The 15,198-nt window shown below is 40.8% G+C and overlaps 1 protein-coding gene across 3 annotated transcripts in view; it reads left to right on the top strand.

Annotated features, from left to right (window-relative positions):
- The first annotated feature begins 4,575 nt into the window (after positions 1-4,575).
- uggt1 (UDP-glucose glycoprotein glucosyltransferase 1) overlaps positions 4,576-15,198 on the top strand; it is a 34,709-nt gene continuing 24,086 nt past the window's right edge. For 2 of the 3 annotated variants that reach the window (XM_037747245.1, XM_037747246.1), the window contains exons 1-11: positions 4,576-4,667; positions 6,977-7,109; positions 7,498-7,577; positions 8,445-8,575; positions 8,682-8,794; positions 8,888-9,062; positions 11,651-11,747; positions 11,835-11,913; positions 12,180-12,280; positions 14,580-14,679; positions 14,788-14,848. In XM_037747245.1, coding sequence (XP_037603173.1) covers positions 4,634-4,667; positions 6,977-7,109; positions 7,498-7,577; positions 8,445-8,575; positions 8,682-8,794; positions 8,888-9,062; positions 11,651-11,747; positions 11,835-11,913; positions 12,180-12,280; positions 14,580-14,679; positions 14,788-14,848 — 1,104 coding nt within the window. In that variant the 5' untranslated portion in view covers positions 4,576-4,633. Of the gene's footprint in view, positions 4,668-5,378; positions 5,478-6,976; positions 7,110-7,497; positions 7,578-8,444; positions 8,576-8,681; positions 8,795-8,887; positions 9,063-11,650; positions 11,748-11,834; positions 11,914-12,179; positions 12,281-14,579; positions 14,680-14,787; positions 14,849-15,198 lie in introns of those variants that run through there. The other variant, XM_037747247.1, reaches the window with a different exon arrangement.

Raw genomic sequence — 15,198 nt, forward strand, 5'->3', positions numbered from 1 at the left:
CTGGGTCGCTGTCATTTCAAGTGCAGCTGGACTAAACAAACAATAATGGCTCAGCTACTGCACAGGGCCGGGCGGCTTTTGTTTGGGCGAACATGTGCGATTGCGGGTGTTTGAGAGAAAGTGCGCGCTCTGCTCTCTCCTGAATCGGGCTCTGAGTGATTGTATGGGCTCTGGCCGCCGTCCATTATTAGCAGGTCAAACTGGCTGCAGCTCCTCGACGCCGGTCACGTGCTTTCTTTCATGCAAACAAAGACGCTCTGGCATTATTATCGCTTATTTTCAGCGTGGAATTCTGCAGATAAGTTCATATTGAGTGCCTCGCTCACATGGCATCAGAGCCAGCCTATTGTAGCTCTGGACGAACGCCCTTTTGGCGCCGGCACCGGTCACCATGGAGTTTGGTCCTCTGGCTTCAGACCTTCATCGCCAAATATACAACAATGTGGATAAATCTCTATACACAAACAATATGCAGAGTTTTAATACCTAGCAAATGCACATGACAACAATCCAGTGTGGGAATGCACAGTTTTCCTTCAGCAATAAAACAACTATGATTAGATTGGACAACTGGGGGCGGTTATCTGACCTTCCACTCCGGGTTTGGCTAATCTCCCAGGTCAATCACTACATCATCTCTCATGATATTAAAGAAAGAATCCAACCTCCCGGGCAGCGCTCGGAGCTCAAACAGACTGACACCAGTGGGAGTCCAATCTGAGGAATCCCACAATCCCATTATGGTGTGTTTATTATGTTTGTGTGTGTGTGTGGAGCTGTGGCCCAGGAGCTCATAAAGAGCTGATCCGCTGCAAACTTATTAACCTCGACATAAAAATGTTGATGTTGGAGAAATGTAGAGGCTGGGTCAGGGCCAAACACGAAATGTAAGGCGGTTCAAGGGGCGATACATTCCCTTTATACGCACGCGGTGACACATGCACACACAAGAGAGCAGAGAAATGAAAATCGTAAATGTTACTGTGCATAAAAAAAAGTGACTGAACCCAATTAAAAAAGCTCACCTCTTGCTGAATAAGTGTTAACGGTTAGCAACACTATAGTAAGCAAGACTGCCCTCTCCTCTATCTGTATTTATGATTTGAGCCCAGACCAGCACTTGCGTTTGGTGGCGGTAATGTGGCGAATTAGCTTCATGTAGGCGACCCCGGTTGACCCCCATTATACAGTCAGGGACACATTTAATTAGCGGCAACTCACGTGAAACGACAAAATGTATTAATATTAATGGAGGTTTAATTGAGGTCGTTTTGGTCCCCCGTCGAGGCTTTCAACCTCTAAAATGGCTGACGTGTGATAGTGCGAGGAGAGGCAGCCCACAGCCCGGGTTCGCCATTTCGTATGTGACCCCGGAGAAGATGACAACCATCTCCCATAATTCATCTGAAGATGTCACCTCCGTGACAGATGAACAGGGCCTGTGGGCAGAGAGTGTGTGTGAGAGGCTACGTTTAGCTATACTTGCAAGGACAATTTGGCCTGTCGTCATAGAGATACAGCTGATTTTGTGTGTCACATGTGCATCTACATGTGTGAGGTGTCGTGCGCGTGCACTTCAAAGTGAAGGTCAAATCCAGCAGGATAATTAATGTCGTTGCTTTTCATATAATGTTAAATCAAACCCTGGAACTGCTCCCTCTGGAGGATCAGCTGTCCAATTTAATTTAGGCTGCAGAGCGAGTAAATGAAAAAAGCAAGAGCCATGTCTCTCTCCTCACCCTGGGACAGTGTCTCTTCTACCTTTCATCTTCTTTTTATCGAGACCACACAACAGGTTGACACTTTTCACCAATCTGCCCCAGAGGAAAAAAAAGATACCACACAAACTCAAGGTAAAGCTTTTACAAAACGGACCCCAGGAATCCCCGGTGCCTTTTTTATTTTTTTGCAAAATGAGAGGGATTTCAGCTTTTCTACTTTTTCATTACCACATAACAAATAGTGCTAACCAAAGGGACAGTTTTGGCTTATTCTAAATAGAGGATTTATTTCCCTTGGCTATCATGCCATGCATACAGCAATCCTCATTTACATTTTTCAAAAGAAAACATGCTGTTTTCTCAAATCGGGTCCCAAATATATACGGATCACCCTATAACAGCGCCTGGTGTTGTGTGGGAGCCTTAATCGTATCTACATGCACACAGGTAACCACCATCTCTCATCTTCCTCCTTTTATGTGGCAAATCCCTCCTAAAACTGCATTAATTATGTATATAATATTATACAGCTCAGATTTAAAGGAACAGTGTGTAACATTTCAGGGGATCTATTAGCAGAGATGGAATATAATATGTTTACACTAGTGTATAATCAGCTGAAACTAAGAATCTTTGTGTTTTCGTTAGCTTAGAATGAGTCCTCTTTATGGAGTTCGTCATGTTGCTCCGCCATGTTTCTACAGTTGCCCAGAATTGACAAACCAAACACTCTAGCGAGAGCTTTTGACGTTATTACGTTACCTGAAGGCCAACTTGAGCCGCAGAGTGCAAAACCGTGGTACCGCCAGCCGCCGTCTGACATCCGTTGCTCCTAAAGTAGTGCTATTATGATAAAGAGCGAGGTGAACAGCATTACCATAATCATGTTACCGCAGTGTTGGAAAGGGAGGAGTGAGCGGAGGGGTACTCAGTTGGTTGCAATCTGCAACCACACCACTAGATGTCGCCAAATCCTACACACTGCACCTTTAATATGAGTTTTTATGATGTATATTGTATTGATTTTGTTATATAATTAAATACAAAAAATGTGTAATAAGCAAGTTCTCTATTAATCAAAAAATATATGTACACACACAAGAATATATGTATGTACGTCTGCATGTACATAGCCATATACTGTATAAATATCTGCATAGATACACACATCTACTTACACTCATAGATACAAGCAAACAAATATATTTTTATACACATGCAAATACATACCTGCATACACAAATGATTACTGTGCTGCTTCCTATAGACTCCTCTCCTTTCAATATGCCATTATAATAACATAATATGTGAGTTTTATCTTGTTTAGATAAATCGCAGTGACATGACAGTAATCCTGTAAATCTGCAACCATAGACAGTAAAAACAGAACAACATGGAGACATTTTCTGCTGCTTTCCGATAAACTCTTTTGGATGTAATATCTCAAAAACAAAATTCCAGGAAGCCATGAGAGCCATTAATGACGTGTCAATGGATCAACTCCATAAAACTGACACCTGCTCTGATTTGTAGCTGGAGCCAGTTGTGTATGTTAGTAAATATTGATTTTACTGTCCAAAATCACTAATGGCACAATGTAAATTATGTTTACTGTGGGGGGTTTTCATTTAACGGATACAAATCACCACTGACCACCGCTAAGCACACATTTTATATTAGATATAAACTATCCAGTAATGAGCTCTGTTGTCATAGATCATGTCTTTCCAGCCACTCACATTTATGTTCTTAAATACAATAAAGGTTTAGCAGGAATATCATAGTTTTGTTATTGTTTTCTGGGTTTATGTCACAGTCCAGCCACTTTTTAAAATAAAAAAATGAATATTGGCTGCCAACCTGTTCCTTTTCTCCAAATGCTCTGTGTTAGTAGCATAATCAATAAATAAATGTAATATATATATATATAAATAAATAAATATGAATTAATAAATATATACAAAACAAGTTATTTTTTTAATTGCGTAAAAAAATATTATGTTTAATTATGTTTTTTTTACTGTTGTTTATGTGCCAGTCAAACCACTTTTTAAAATAAAAAAATAAATATTGGCTGCCAACCTGTTCCTTTTCTCCAAATGCTCTGTGTTAGTAGCATAATCAATAAATAAATGTAATATGTATATAAATAAATAAATATGAATTAATAAATATATATGTATATTTATATATATATAAAATAAGTATTTTTTTTAATTGCATTAAAAAATATTATGTTTAATTATGTTTCTTTTATTGTTGTTTATACCACAGTCCAACCACTTTTTTTAAATAAAAAAAATATATATTGGCTGCCAACCTGTTCCTTTTCTCCAAAATAAATTAATAAAATAAATAAATATATAAACAATAAATACATAAATATATTTAAATAAATACATAAATAAATATATATATATATATATATATATATATATATATATATAATGAATTGAGTAAAAAAAATGATGTTTAATTATGCATTTATGCAATTATGCGTTGTTTTTTTTATTGTTGTTTAAGTCACAGTCCAACCACTTTTTTAAATTATATATATACAAACACACACACACACACACACACACACACACACACACACACAGACACAGACACACAAAATAATTAATTTTTTTAATTGAATAAAATAAATATTATGTTTAATTATTATTTTCAGTTTGGGGAGGCAGGGGTTAGGCAGTAAAGTTAATTTGCTAGATTAGGTTCAGTTTCCTCATACTTTTAATTTTTAATTATCTCTGAGGGAAATTGGACTATTTTGTGTTCCAGTCACGTTTCAGTGTTATTAAATAATAGTTTATTAATTCTCTGAGGCATTCTGAACAGGCAGAATTGTGTCTACCTAAATCAAGTCTGTCTTGTCAGGACCCCTCCCACTCCCTCAGCAGCAGATCATGAATGAAGCAGGAAGCTACGGAGCCGGCTTCGGTGAGGATATAGCATTCATTTATCATGTTTTAAAACAATAAACGACTGTATTAGAGTCTGCATGTTGTTGTTTATTAGAAACTGTGACTTTAGCTGACTGTGTGTGAACAGAAACACGTGTAAATGAGCTAGTTCTCCCTGTAGTGTGGCTAGTTTACTGCGTCTGTTAGGCTAACGCTAGCATTAGCTCGCCGTTGCTGGTCTCTGGGTGTCATGGTAACGCGCTTTAACGCTGTTTACACGCTTTGTTTGTGTCTGTAGATTAAACCACTTCAACCTGAACATGTTACAAACAGATTAGCACACAGCTGCGTTGATTGTCATTGAATCAATCCGGATGTAGAAAGCTGAGCTGTGATTGGACGGAGGAGCCACGCTGAACTGTCCTATTGGACAGAGAGCAGTCAGCTGGTTGTTGACAGTTTAAGAGCAACTAAAACATCTTATTCTGTTGAAGGATACAAGAAACTGACAGTGAGATTATGATGTCGTGATTCAGGGTTCTTTAGCTATATCTTGTATATCCAGAGTAATACATTTTTTTTTTCTTGAGAGGACAGAGTGTTGGAAAGGGGGAGAGAGAGATGACATGCGGAAAGGACCACAGGCCGGATTCGAACCCGGGTCTACCGCTTGCTAGGACTGAGCCTTGGCATTTACATGGGCGCTCGCTCTACCGACTGAGCTAACCAGCCGCCCTATCCAGAGTAATACAGATGTTGTCTATACGTGAATGGCTGGATTAACCTGTTTGCTGTTGGGGCCCTATTAAAGGGACTACTTTCAGGATTGCTTGTTACAGCGACAACTGTAAGTCAACGAGCATAGGGGCTCCGCAGCTAGTAACAATATCGCCTCCGGGTCACAGGGAACAGGGGAGACACCAGAGTTTTGGTCGGGGATAATAACGTTTCTCTCTGCGGAGCCCCGTCACTTCACAAGACACGGGAAACCTCTGTTGGTCTGGAGGAGCTGCAGCATTTATTTCTGCACAAACGTGCACTGTACATTCACTAGATATTCTCAGAGCTACTAACTCTTCTGCAGTGTGTAGTGTGCGCGCATGCACGTGTGGAGCAAAATAGCGAGAACGAGCGCGATGTGTGAGTGAAGGCAAGCAAGCAGAGGAGCAGACTACAGCAGAGACTCCGGCCCTGGAGACCAAAGCTACGGTCTCCCCCGCGTCCTCCGACCGCGGCCAACACTGTTTTGCAAGACGGGCTTCACTAGATAGAGCTTTGTGGTTTTGGTGCTTCCGTGTAGTTTGTGTTGGAGTCTTGTCTGAGCAGCGTAGCCACATGCGAGCGCACATGGGACACTGACCCGGATTGATTTATATGTGTAAGAAGTTACAAACAGTCCCTTTAAGGGGACAATGGGGAGGGTTGGTGTGGGTTGGGTGGTGGGGTATACTCTTTCATTTCTAATATATGCTGCAAATAAATGTATGATGGGTTTGGAAAACCAATAAAAAAAGGAGTTGTTTGGCAAAGGCAAATCTGTAGTCCTAGTGTGTATGGCAAGTTTGTCATGTTTGGCAGTATGACTGAAATCATCATATCATAATGTTAATAAGGATATTTTCTTATATCGATATGTATCACAATATGGCAAAATCACGGGTAAAACAAACCTACTGATTTGAAGCAGTGAAATGTGTCTTACTGTTATTATATTCATATATATATATATATATATATATATATGTTATCATATGACTCCAACTCCAAACTAAACAAACACCACTAATTAATTTTGTCCATTTTTAATTGACTGAAATCGTTAATTTGGACTATAGAAGATTTGTAGAAAGATAACATGATATTATCTTTTTTTTAAAAATATTTTTAACCATTATATTCCCATTGAGATTTAAAATATCTCTTCCGAGAGATTAGTTACAGACTTAAAAATAAAAGTTGAAAACAACATAAGAAATTTCACATAAATATATCATCATATGATTTTGTTAAAAGTTGATATATGATAATATCCAGTTGTTGCCCAGCCGAGGTATCCACACACATCAAAGTTGAAGAGTTGATCTCTCAGTGTGGGCAGGAATTTGAGTTCACATATACATAAGTGTTCACTTTCGCATGTGGACTGATTGACTGGATCCCTGTGTTCTCAGTGTGCTTTGGGTGCAGTCCCACCTGTATTTTAGATGTACATGTGTCAACCAAGATGATTTTTAGTGCCATGTACTGTATAAACAGGGCTGAGCTTTCTCTCTGTATCACACATTCTTGCTCTGATTTTCCTGTCATTCCTGTTAATCTTCAACTCATCCTCCCCTCTTCTCTCAGGTTTGAGGATGTGGCTCTTGTGGGTCCTGCTGCTGTCGCTGCTCTCTGCAGTATCCGGGGGTGCTGACTCCAAGGCTGTCACCACCACCCTCACTACCAAATGGGCAGATACCCCTCTGCTGCTGGAGGCCAGGTACGATACTGCACCGCTCAGCAGTAGCAGCCATTTGGCCGCATTTGCCGCATCTGACATTACATTTCGGAAGCAGATAATAGATAAATCAATGTCCTGAGGGCATGTAGGGTCATTACTGAGGCTGTCCTCTAAGTGAGTTTAAACGTCTGTCTCACTGATGCGTCCTTGAGCGAGATGCTGAATACTAAAAGCTTCAGTCGCAGTACTGTGTGCTGCAGCTGACCCTGTGCTCTGACTTTGCTCAGAGCAAAATAAAAACCTTTCTCTTTTCATTTTAAGTTCATTACTCATCCAAATGTAGCTGTTAAGAATTTTACAGACAGTAAGTATGTAAGTATTCATACACAGCTTATGAAACTGCCACCTTCATCTTCTTCTTCCTCAGTGAGTTCCTGGCAGAGGAGAGCCAGGAGAAGTTCTGGGACTTTGTGGAAGCCAACCAGAACATCGAAGGAGAGCATGATGGTAAAGTAAAGCTGCTTCAGACACTCTTGTTTTGACCAGATTTCACTTTCAGTCTCTGCGCTGGGAGCAGCTGAATTAATGATGTGTATGAACGCCGCTTGGAAGTAACTGCAGTGTCAGTGTTTTGGCCAAACACTTATGTAAGCAATAACATGATAGAAAAGAGCTGAAAACTGTATTTTTGTCTCTCTGCTCGTGTAAAACCGGTTAGACCTTAACTCCTGTGACAGACTTATGGTATGTGTCTACATGGTGCATTTTTGGACGTGAGGGATCGCCTCGCTTCCCAGCAATGGACGCATAATGGGCTGCCACTAGGCACCTGATTGGACGAACGCTTTCACCTGTGGGCTGCTGCTCCCCGCTGTCAAACCGGAACCAACATTGCGGCTCGGAAACTTATTTCACGAAAATAGTTCACAGAAATGTTGCCAACAGGCAACAACAGCTGTCAGTGTGCTGACTTGACTATGACTTGCCCCAAACTGCATGTGATTATCATAAAGTGGGCATGTCTGTAAAGGGGAGACTCGTGGGTACCCAGAGAACCCATTTTCATTAACATATCTTGAGGTCAGAGGTCAAGGGACCCCTTTGAAAATGGCCATGCTGGTTTTTCCTCGCCGAAATTTAGCGCACGTTTGAGCGTTATTTAGCCTTCTTTGTAACAAGCTAAGGTGAAATGGTTGGTACCAATAGATTTTCTTATTCCGTCTACTGAGCCCGCTACAACCTAAAAATTGCAAGATGCGTTGAAGAAATTTGTGGCGTTAAAACAAATCTGCATTAACGCGTTACCACGTTAACTTTGACAGCCCTACAAAGAACACACTGTTGACACATTTCTTCTGTTTGTGCCTCATGCAGACACAGATCAGGCCTACTATGACCTGATAGTGAAGAAAGCCGATGCATTGCTCAGCTCCGTCCAGGTGAACATGCTGAAGTTCGCCCTCTCCCTGAGAGCCTACTCTGCAACAGTACACTCCCTCCAACAGGTACCAAGAGGATGATTCGATTCTGTGTTTGAAGGCTTGTACATGCATGTGAGGAGTGTCATGTTCTTTTCAACGTGAATGAAACATCCTGCTGTTCTTTTTTTAGATAGCGTCCAATGAGCCTCCTCCCTCTGGTTGCTCAGCATTTTTCAGCGTCCACGGAGAAAAGACGTGTGATGAAGAAGGTTTAGCAGCGTTGCTGAAAACAGCACCTGAGAGGTAATTAAAGACGCTTACATTTCAGGTATGATGGTGATAAACCAGTGAAATAACAACTCCTCTCATAATGACTTCACTGTCTCTCTCTCTCAGGCCGAAGCCATACCTTTTCAAAGGCGATCACAAATACCCAGGATCAAATCCAGATGCTCCTGTCGTCATCCTATACGCCGAGGTTGGGAAACCAGATTTCCAGAGGCTTCACCAAATCATATCATCCAAAGTCCACGAAGGCCTGGCGACTTACGTGCTCCGCCATTACGTGGCTGTAAGTGTTCCTCACACTCTTATAACAAGATTAACTTTAAATGGTTAATGGTTAAATACAGTTCACAGCACACAATGACATTAGCTAGCTACACTTTCTATTGCTGGGCTTGCTTAAAGGACCAGTGTGTACAATTTAGTGGCATCTACCGGTGAGGTTGCAGATTGCAGCCAACTGAATAAAAACTAAAAGCTCTCTAGAACCAATGTATAGGTTTGACCATTCTGGGCTACTGTAGAAACATGGTGGACTCTGTGAAGAGGACCCGCTCCCTATGTAGATACGAAGGACTCATTCTAAGGAAAACACAACGATTCTTAGTTTCAGGTTATTATACACTAATGAAAACATAGTTATTAATACTATAATCCATTTCTGCTCATAGATCCGTAGGTTGTATTGCTGCTTTCAGCGTTGTTAGGGGCTTGTGCGCTTTTGTAGCACAGGACCGTACGGAGCGGGCTGATTGCTCGGCCCCAAGGAAGTGCTGCTTGCAGCGTTGTCGAGAACCGCTTGGTGCTTTCCAGGGAAGTGAAAAAGAGTTTGGTTGTAACGTTTGTACATCCAGCATCCAGCATCCAGCAGCAAAACTGAAATTCCCTCAATGAGCCCCTGTCTGTTCGCTGGGGACGACATGCTTGTCTCAGTCTGCAGAGCCCTGGAGCTCTGCCTCTATTACTGAACAGATCATTGTTCGCTTGTTTATTAATATTGAACGTGTTGCATGTCCAAATTGCACCAAATTTTAAAAAAAAGCGCTCTATGGGATCCCCAGCAATACACCCGCCAAGTGTGAACTGAACAGCGGATGAGCGGTTCTCGAGATATGCGAAGGACACACAGAAAGACAGACAGAGATTCCTCGCTTTATAGTTTAGATAGGTAGATGTGATACAATTCAACATTTCCACTGTTGCTCTCTTGGCGTCTCCCAGGTGTGCCGTATCAGTGACTAATAACAAATCACATCTGCCCCCCCCCCCCTGTGCATGATGTCAGTTATGACCCTGCAGTCACTTTCTACACACATATCATAATAATGTGCATATTCTGTGTGTGCAAGCAGCTTTGCATTTAATATTGGTTGAAGAAGGAGAAGTACTGAAGGACCAGTGTTGCTTTGGTCCGGTGTAAGATGAGGATGTTATACTAGAACAGCATGTTATAAGGAGAAGTGGAGGAAAAAAATCAATTTGAGTCTGAAAGATATAAATAAATCTTCACACATTCACACACACATTAGATTAAGACTTGTCTGAATTCGCGTTACATCTGAATATGTTTGATCTGTTTCCTCATTTGCACATCGTCTCGAATCAAAATACCAACACCACTAAAAGTTGCAAATTGATGCTACTTCTGTATGCAGATTACTTACTAAATGATGTTCTAGTTCTCTTGGGTTTCAGTGTGACTTTTTTGAGGTTGTCAATTTCTTTAAGAGGCAAGTCGGAGAAAGTGAATGTACACTCTCCTCTTCATCATCCACAGCTGCTGTCACGGTGTGTCGTAGTACTGCGCAGACCCCACAAGTGAAAATACTGATTGTACCTGTTAGTGAAGGAGACGCAGGGTGTTGATTAAAAAGCACTTGTGTTTTCAGTTGTCTTCATCTTAAAAAAAAACTTTTAATTGGGCTCCTCATTTTCACCTGAGATGAAAAGTGCTTCTCCCAATTTATCACGTCAGGTTGAAGTTGGATCGGTTCCTCCATCACATGCAAATACAGCTGATCAGTCTGTAATTAAGCTAAATTATTCTCACCTACTGTCCTGTTGGGCACCGATTCCTGGACACTTGAGAGGTTGTAACACTAAACGCTTTTTGGTTTTACTTCAAAGCTTCGGGGCCAATCAGGCTAACAGTTAATGTCTTCAGCACTTAGCACGCAACAGCTGGTTGCCTGTACTTGAGAGCTGTCAAAGTAGTGAGCGAGCACATGAGTTTGTGATGCAAGTGAGAAACCGAGATGAAGATAAATACAAAGAAGTTAATAAAGCCTTTTGTAACAGCCGAAGCCACTTGGGCAAACATTTTTTTTCTACTTACTTAGTTGTATATTGAGCAGAAACATTAAGTTTGTGCAGCTGCAATCAAATGAGTTAGACTTGACTACTGTTATTGCTTTAATATTCAATTACACATGCATTTATCTCTTGCGGAATAGTTTATTTTTTGTTAGGGCCATCTATAATGTCTCAGAAGTATGTAGCTACATGCATACAAAATACATTGTTGGAGAACTATGTTGGAATGGCCATAATGTTTAATGTTTGCGCTACTTTAGTGTCCGATGTGAAGCGTCACATAGCATTATTTCCTGGAAGGTCAAGTACGTTCAGTTTCTGTGGTTCAATGTCAGGAGAGTTGACAGAAATTCATGCTGCCTCCTTTTTTTGGTAGTGACATATTAGAGCTAAAAGTAACTAAAACTGAAATGAATTTATGTTAATTTTTAGTTCATATTTAGTTTATTATAATAAGCCTGGTGTCAAGGCACATCAAGGAATCTGACAAACCTGTGCTAGAGATAAGGAGGACTTCTCCCTGTCATCTTTTGTTCACAATGCTTTTTCCTTTCCCTCCAGAATCCAAGTGGAAAGAAAGTCTATCTGTCGGGTTACGGAGTGGAGCTGGCCATCAAAAGCCAGGAATACAAGGCAAAGGACGACACACAAGTCCAAGGTACACATACTCACACACACACACACACGCCCACGATGGTGTAATCCCGGAGGAGTCCTCATGTGAGTTAATTGATTGTGGTTTCAGGGGCGGAGGTGAACGCTACAGTGATCGGAGAGAATGATCCAGTGGACGAGGTCCAGGGATTCCTTTTTGGCAAACTGAAGTGAGTGACTCTGCGTCAGATAAAAACTCTAAGCTTGGATTAGCTCCAGGAACTGCACCACGTTCACTTCAGCCAAGCCTTTTCTCCTCTACAGTTTCTTCCCTCAAAGCGCTGACCGTAACCCTTTTAAGTCTGATAAACTAACCTGAAAACAAACTAATCAATATGTGAATCCGACAACTCGCTCTAAATGAGCAATTAAGGCATTTAGCAGATGCACTTAACGCTCTTTCTGCTGTCTGCTTTGTGTGTCGTTCTCTCACCAGGACCCTCTACCCAGAGCTGAAAGAGCAGTTGAAGGAGTTGAGGAAACATTTGGTGGAAAGCACCAATGAAATGTCACCTCTGAAAGTCTGGCAAATGCAAGGTGGGTCTGCGAATCACATTCTCCCGTGAAGTTTTTCTTCCGCTTCTTGCTGCAACATGATTGGCTATGTAGATACAAACAGTCCATGTAAGAAATATAAGTGGGCAACCTCCGGGGTCTGAGAAGTGAAGCCAATGCTGAAGTACCTTAAACTTGCATTCTTTCTAATAGCCAGCAGGGGGCGACTCCTCTGGTTGCAAAAAGAAGTCTGACTTCAAAACGGCAGTCCACAAACCAATGGGTGACGTCTCTGTTACTACGTCCACTTCTTATATACAGTCTATGGTCTTGACAGGCTAACTGAATTAAACAGCGAGGCCCTCCGAGCACCGAAGCTAAACACTCCCTCAGCTTACTGTTAACACCTGCAGGCATTATTCCTGTCACTTGCATTTTGAGGGGAATCGATTTTATAATCCTGTAAATACGCCCTCAGGACTCGGACTGAGCTCTTTGTCCATTAGTTTCATAGCCACGGTTGACAAAAGATAATTATATCTAATGGCAGAAATCCCATCCCCATCAAAATGTAATCAATTTTTTCTTGACCCAAAGAGGTTCATCTCTCCGTACAATTTCCCTAGAAATCTTGTGGGACGTTTTTAAAGATTCATTGCTTTAAATCCCTAAACCTCCCTCCCTAAACCATAAAGTCAGACTGTGCAGCCAAACTTTGTTTAAACCCTTAGGGCTTTATTTTAAAACAGCTCCACCTTGACAAACTAATCTTAAAGGGACAGTTCACCCCAAAATCAAAAATACAATCGGTGTGTACATCACATAGCTTCAATGAAGAGCAGCAACAATCTCATGCAGCAGAATGCATCTATGATATACTGTCAGACAGTGTAGAATAACTGGATTTTAACATCCTTAAAACTAATCAATGGAAAAGCGAACTAATTAACACCATTTCTTTTTTTCTTTTTTTTTACAAAAGCCCCCTTTAGTCGCAATTTGCACGCCAATATTCACTCACATGCACTTATAATCACACTAACTTATGTAGTTTCTTGTTGATTTAAATGTATGAATGAAACTCAAAATTGCAAGACTCTACTGTGCGTGTTTAGCTGTCTTATTTGTATGAAAATGTCTTTAAAAAGCTTTCTTGTAATTGTTCCTTGACGCACAGAAAGCATTGGAAGTTAACTAACTCCAGTGAGAGTATTTGCATCCCCGTTGTAGATGTGCCGTCGATGCAGTTGTTTCATTAGTATGATTTATTCTACTTTTGCTCCGATCATAAATAAATAAACAGAAATTAATACCGGCTTCTTTTTGCTTTAACAATGAGATCATACCGTCATCGAATCAAAAACGTAGCGGAAAATGTATCTGTCTAGCTCTGTAATCAATGACCGCGGTCGATCAGCGTCCCCTTGATCCATTTGAGCCATAATATCTAGAAGACATGAGAGCATCGTCTGCTGCAACATAAAAGTATTATTGATTACGGTGACATCATGTATTGGATTACGTATTTAAACACACTTTCATAGATGTAAATCTTATACATATTTCAAACTTTTTTTTTTTTTCACTGTCCGGTTGATGTGTTTTAGCATGTAAATGTCTATGGCGGGATGTCTGCGTGTGGCTGCTTTGTCTGTGGTGAATGAAGGATGAGAGCCGACTGTCTGACATGTCTTGCAGGCATCTGTCTTTATCTTCTACCCCACTGGGGCTTATTAGCTCAGCCTATTTACAAAGAGAGGGAGACCTCCGGGGGCTAATAATCACACAGTCTACAACACCATTACAGCGATGCTCACTGCATTAAAATAGTCCTCCTCACTACACTCTCTCTGTCTCCGTGCAAGCAGAATCTCTGTATGCTCCTCTGACACAGCATCTTCTCTACACATCTAAACGTACACACATGTTGATATCGTCCTCTGCCTTAAATCATTTGAGATAGTTTTAATTAATGCCTCAGATGTGAAGACAAGCATGTCATCAAGGAATTATTTGATAATTAATACGTTAATTAGCTTAACTGATGACTTTTTTAAAAAACGTAATAGCAACACGGCTCTAGGGATGGAAACGTCCGTCGGTCGGTAGATCAACCATTTTTTTGTCCAATCAGATGGATTGCCAAGACATTTTGTACACATACAAGGTGCCCAGATGATTTTTTATTTTGTTGAAACTTTCTCTCTCTGTCTGTTTTTCTCTGTCTCTGTACCCTCTTGTGTGTTTCCTCATCTCCTCTCTGCTTTTGTCCACTCATCTCATTCCCATATTTTGCCCTCCTATGCCTACCTACCCCGTCCACCCACCTGTTCTTTTATAGATCTGAGTTTCCAGACAGCAGCTCGCATTCTTGCCGCTCCCGCTGTTGAAGCCCTCACCGTTATGAAAGACCTCAGTCAGAACTTCCCCACCAAAGCCAGGTAGAGAAGAAACACTCGCATACGAAACAGTAGCTGCAGTAAGAAGTTCTGGTTTACACAGGTATTGAGCAGTTTTACAGTTCAGTCTGCACCTCTTCCCCCTCACAGGTCAATCACCAAAACAGTGGTCAACTCTGAGATCCGCAAAGAGATCGGCGAGAACCAAAAGGTACGTGTGTGTTTGTTTGTTGATTCTTAGTCATTCCTCTTTAGCCATCCTTCTACTTTATCATTTTTTAATACAATGAAAACACCCAACAGATTATCATAATGAGATGAGCTTAGCTTTATTCCATATTTTTTCAATAAATTCCATGAAAAGACTTGCTGTAGTTTTTATCAGTGATAACTCAAACAACGAGAGTAAATAGTGCATTTGTTAGGAACTATTTTCAGCTGCGGATTTATACACATTTTTGTGCTCAATTACAATTGAAGTATAAACCTTTTTAATGCAGCAACAAATTGGTAAAAACTTAATCAGGAATTAAAATTCCAGTATATAATGTATATAGTATA

The sequence above is a fragment of the Sebastes umbrosus genome, chromosome 16, assembly GCF_015220745.1.
Source record: "Sebastes umbrosus isolate fSebUmb1 chromosome 16, fSebUmb1.pri, whole genome shotgun sequence".
NCBI lineage: Eukaryota > Metazoa > Chordata > Actinopteri > Perciformes > Sebastidae > Sebastes > Sebastes umbrosus.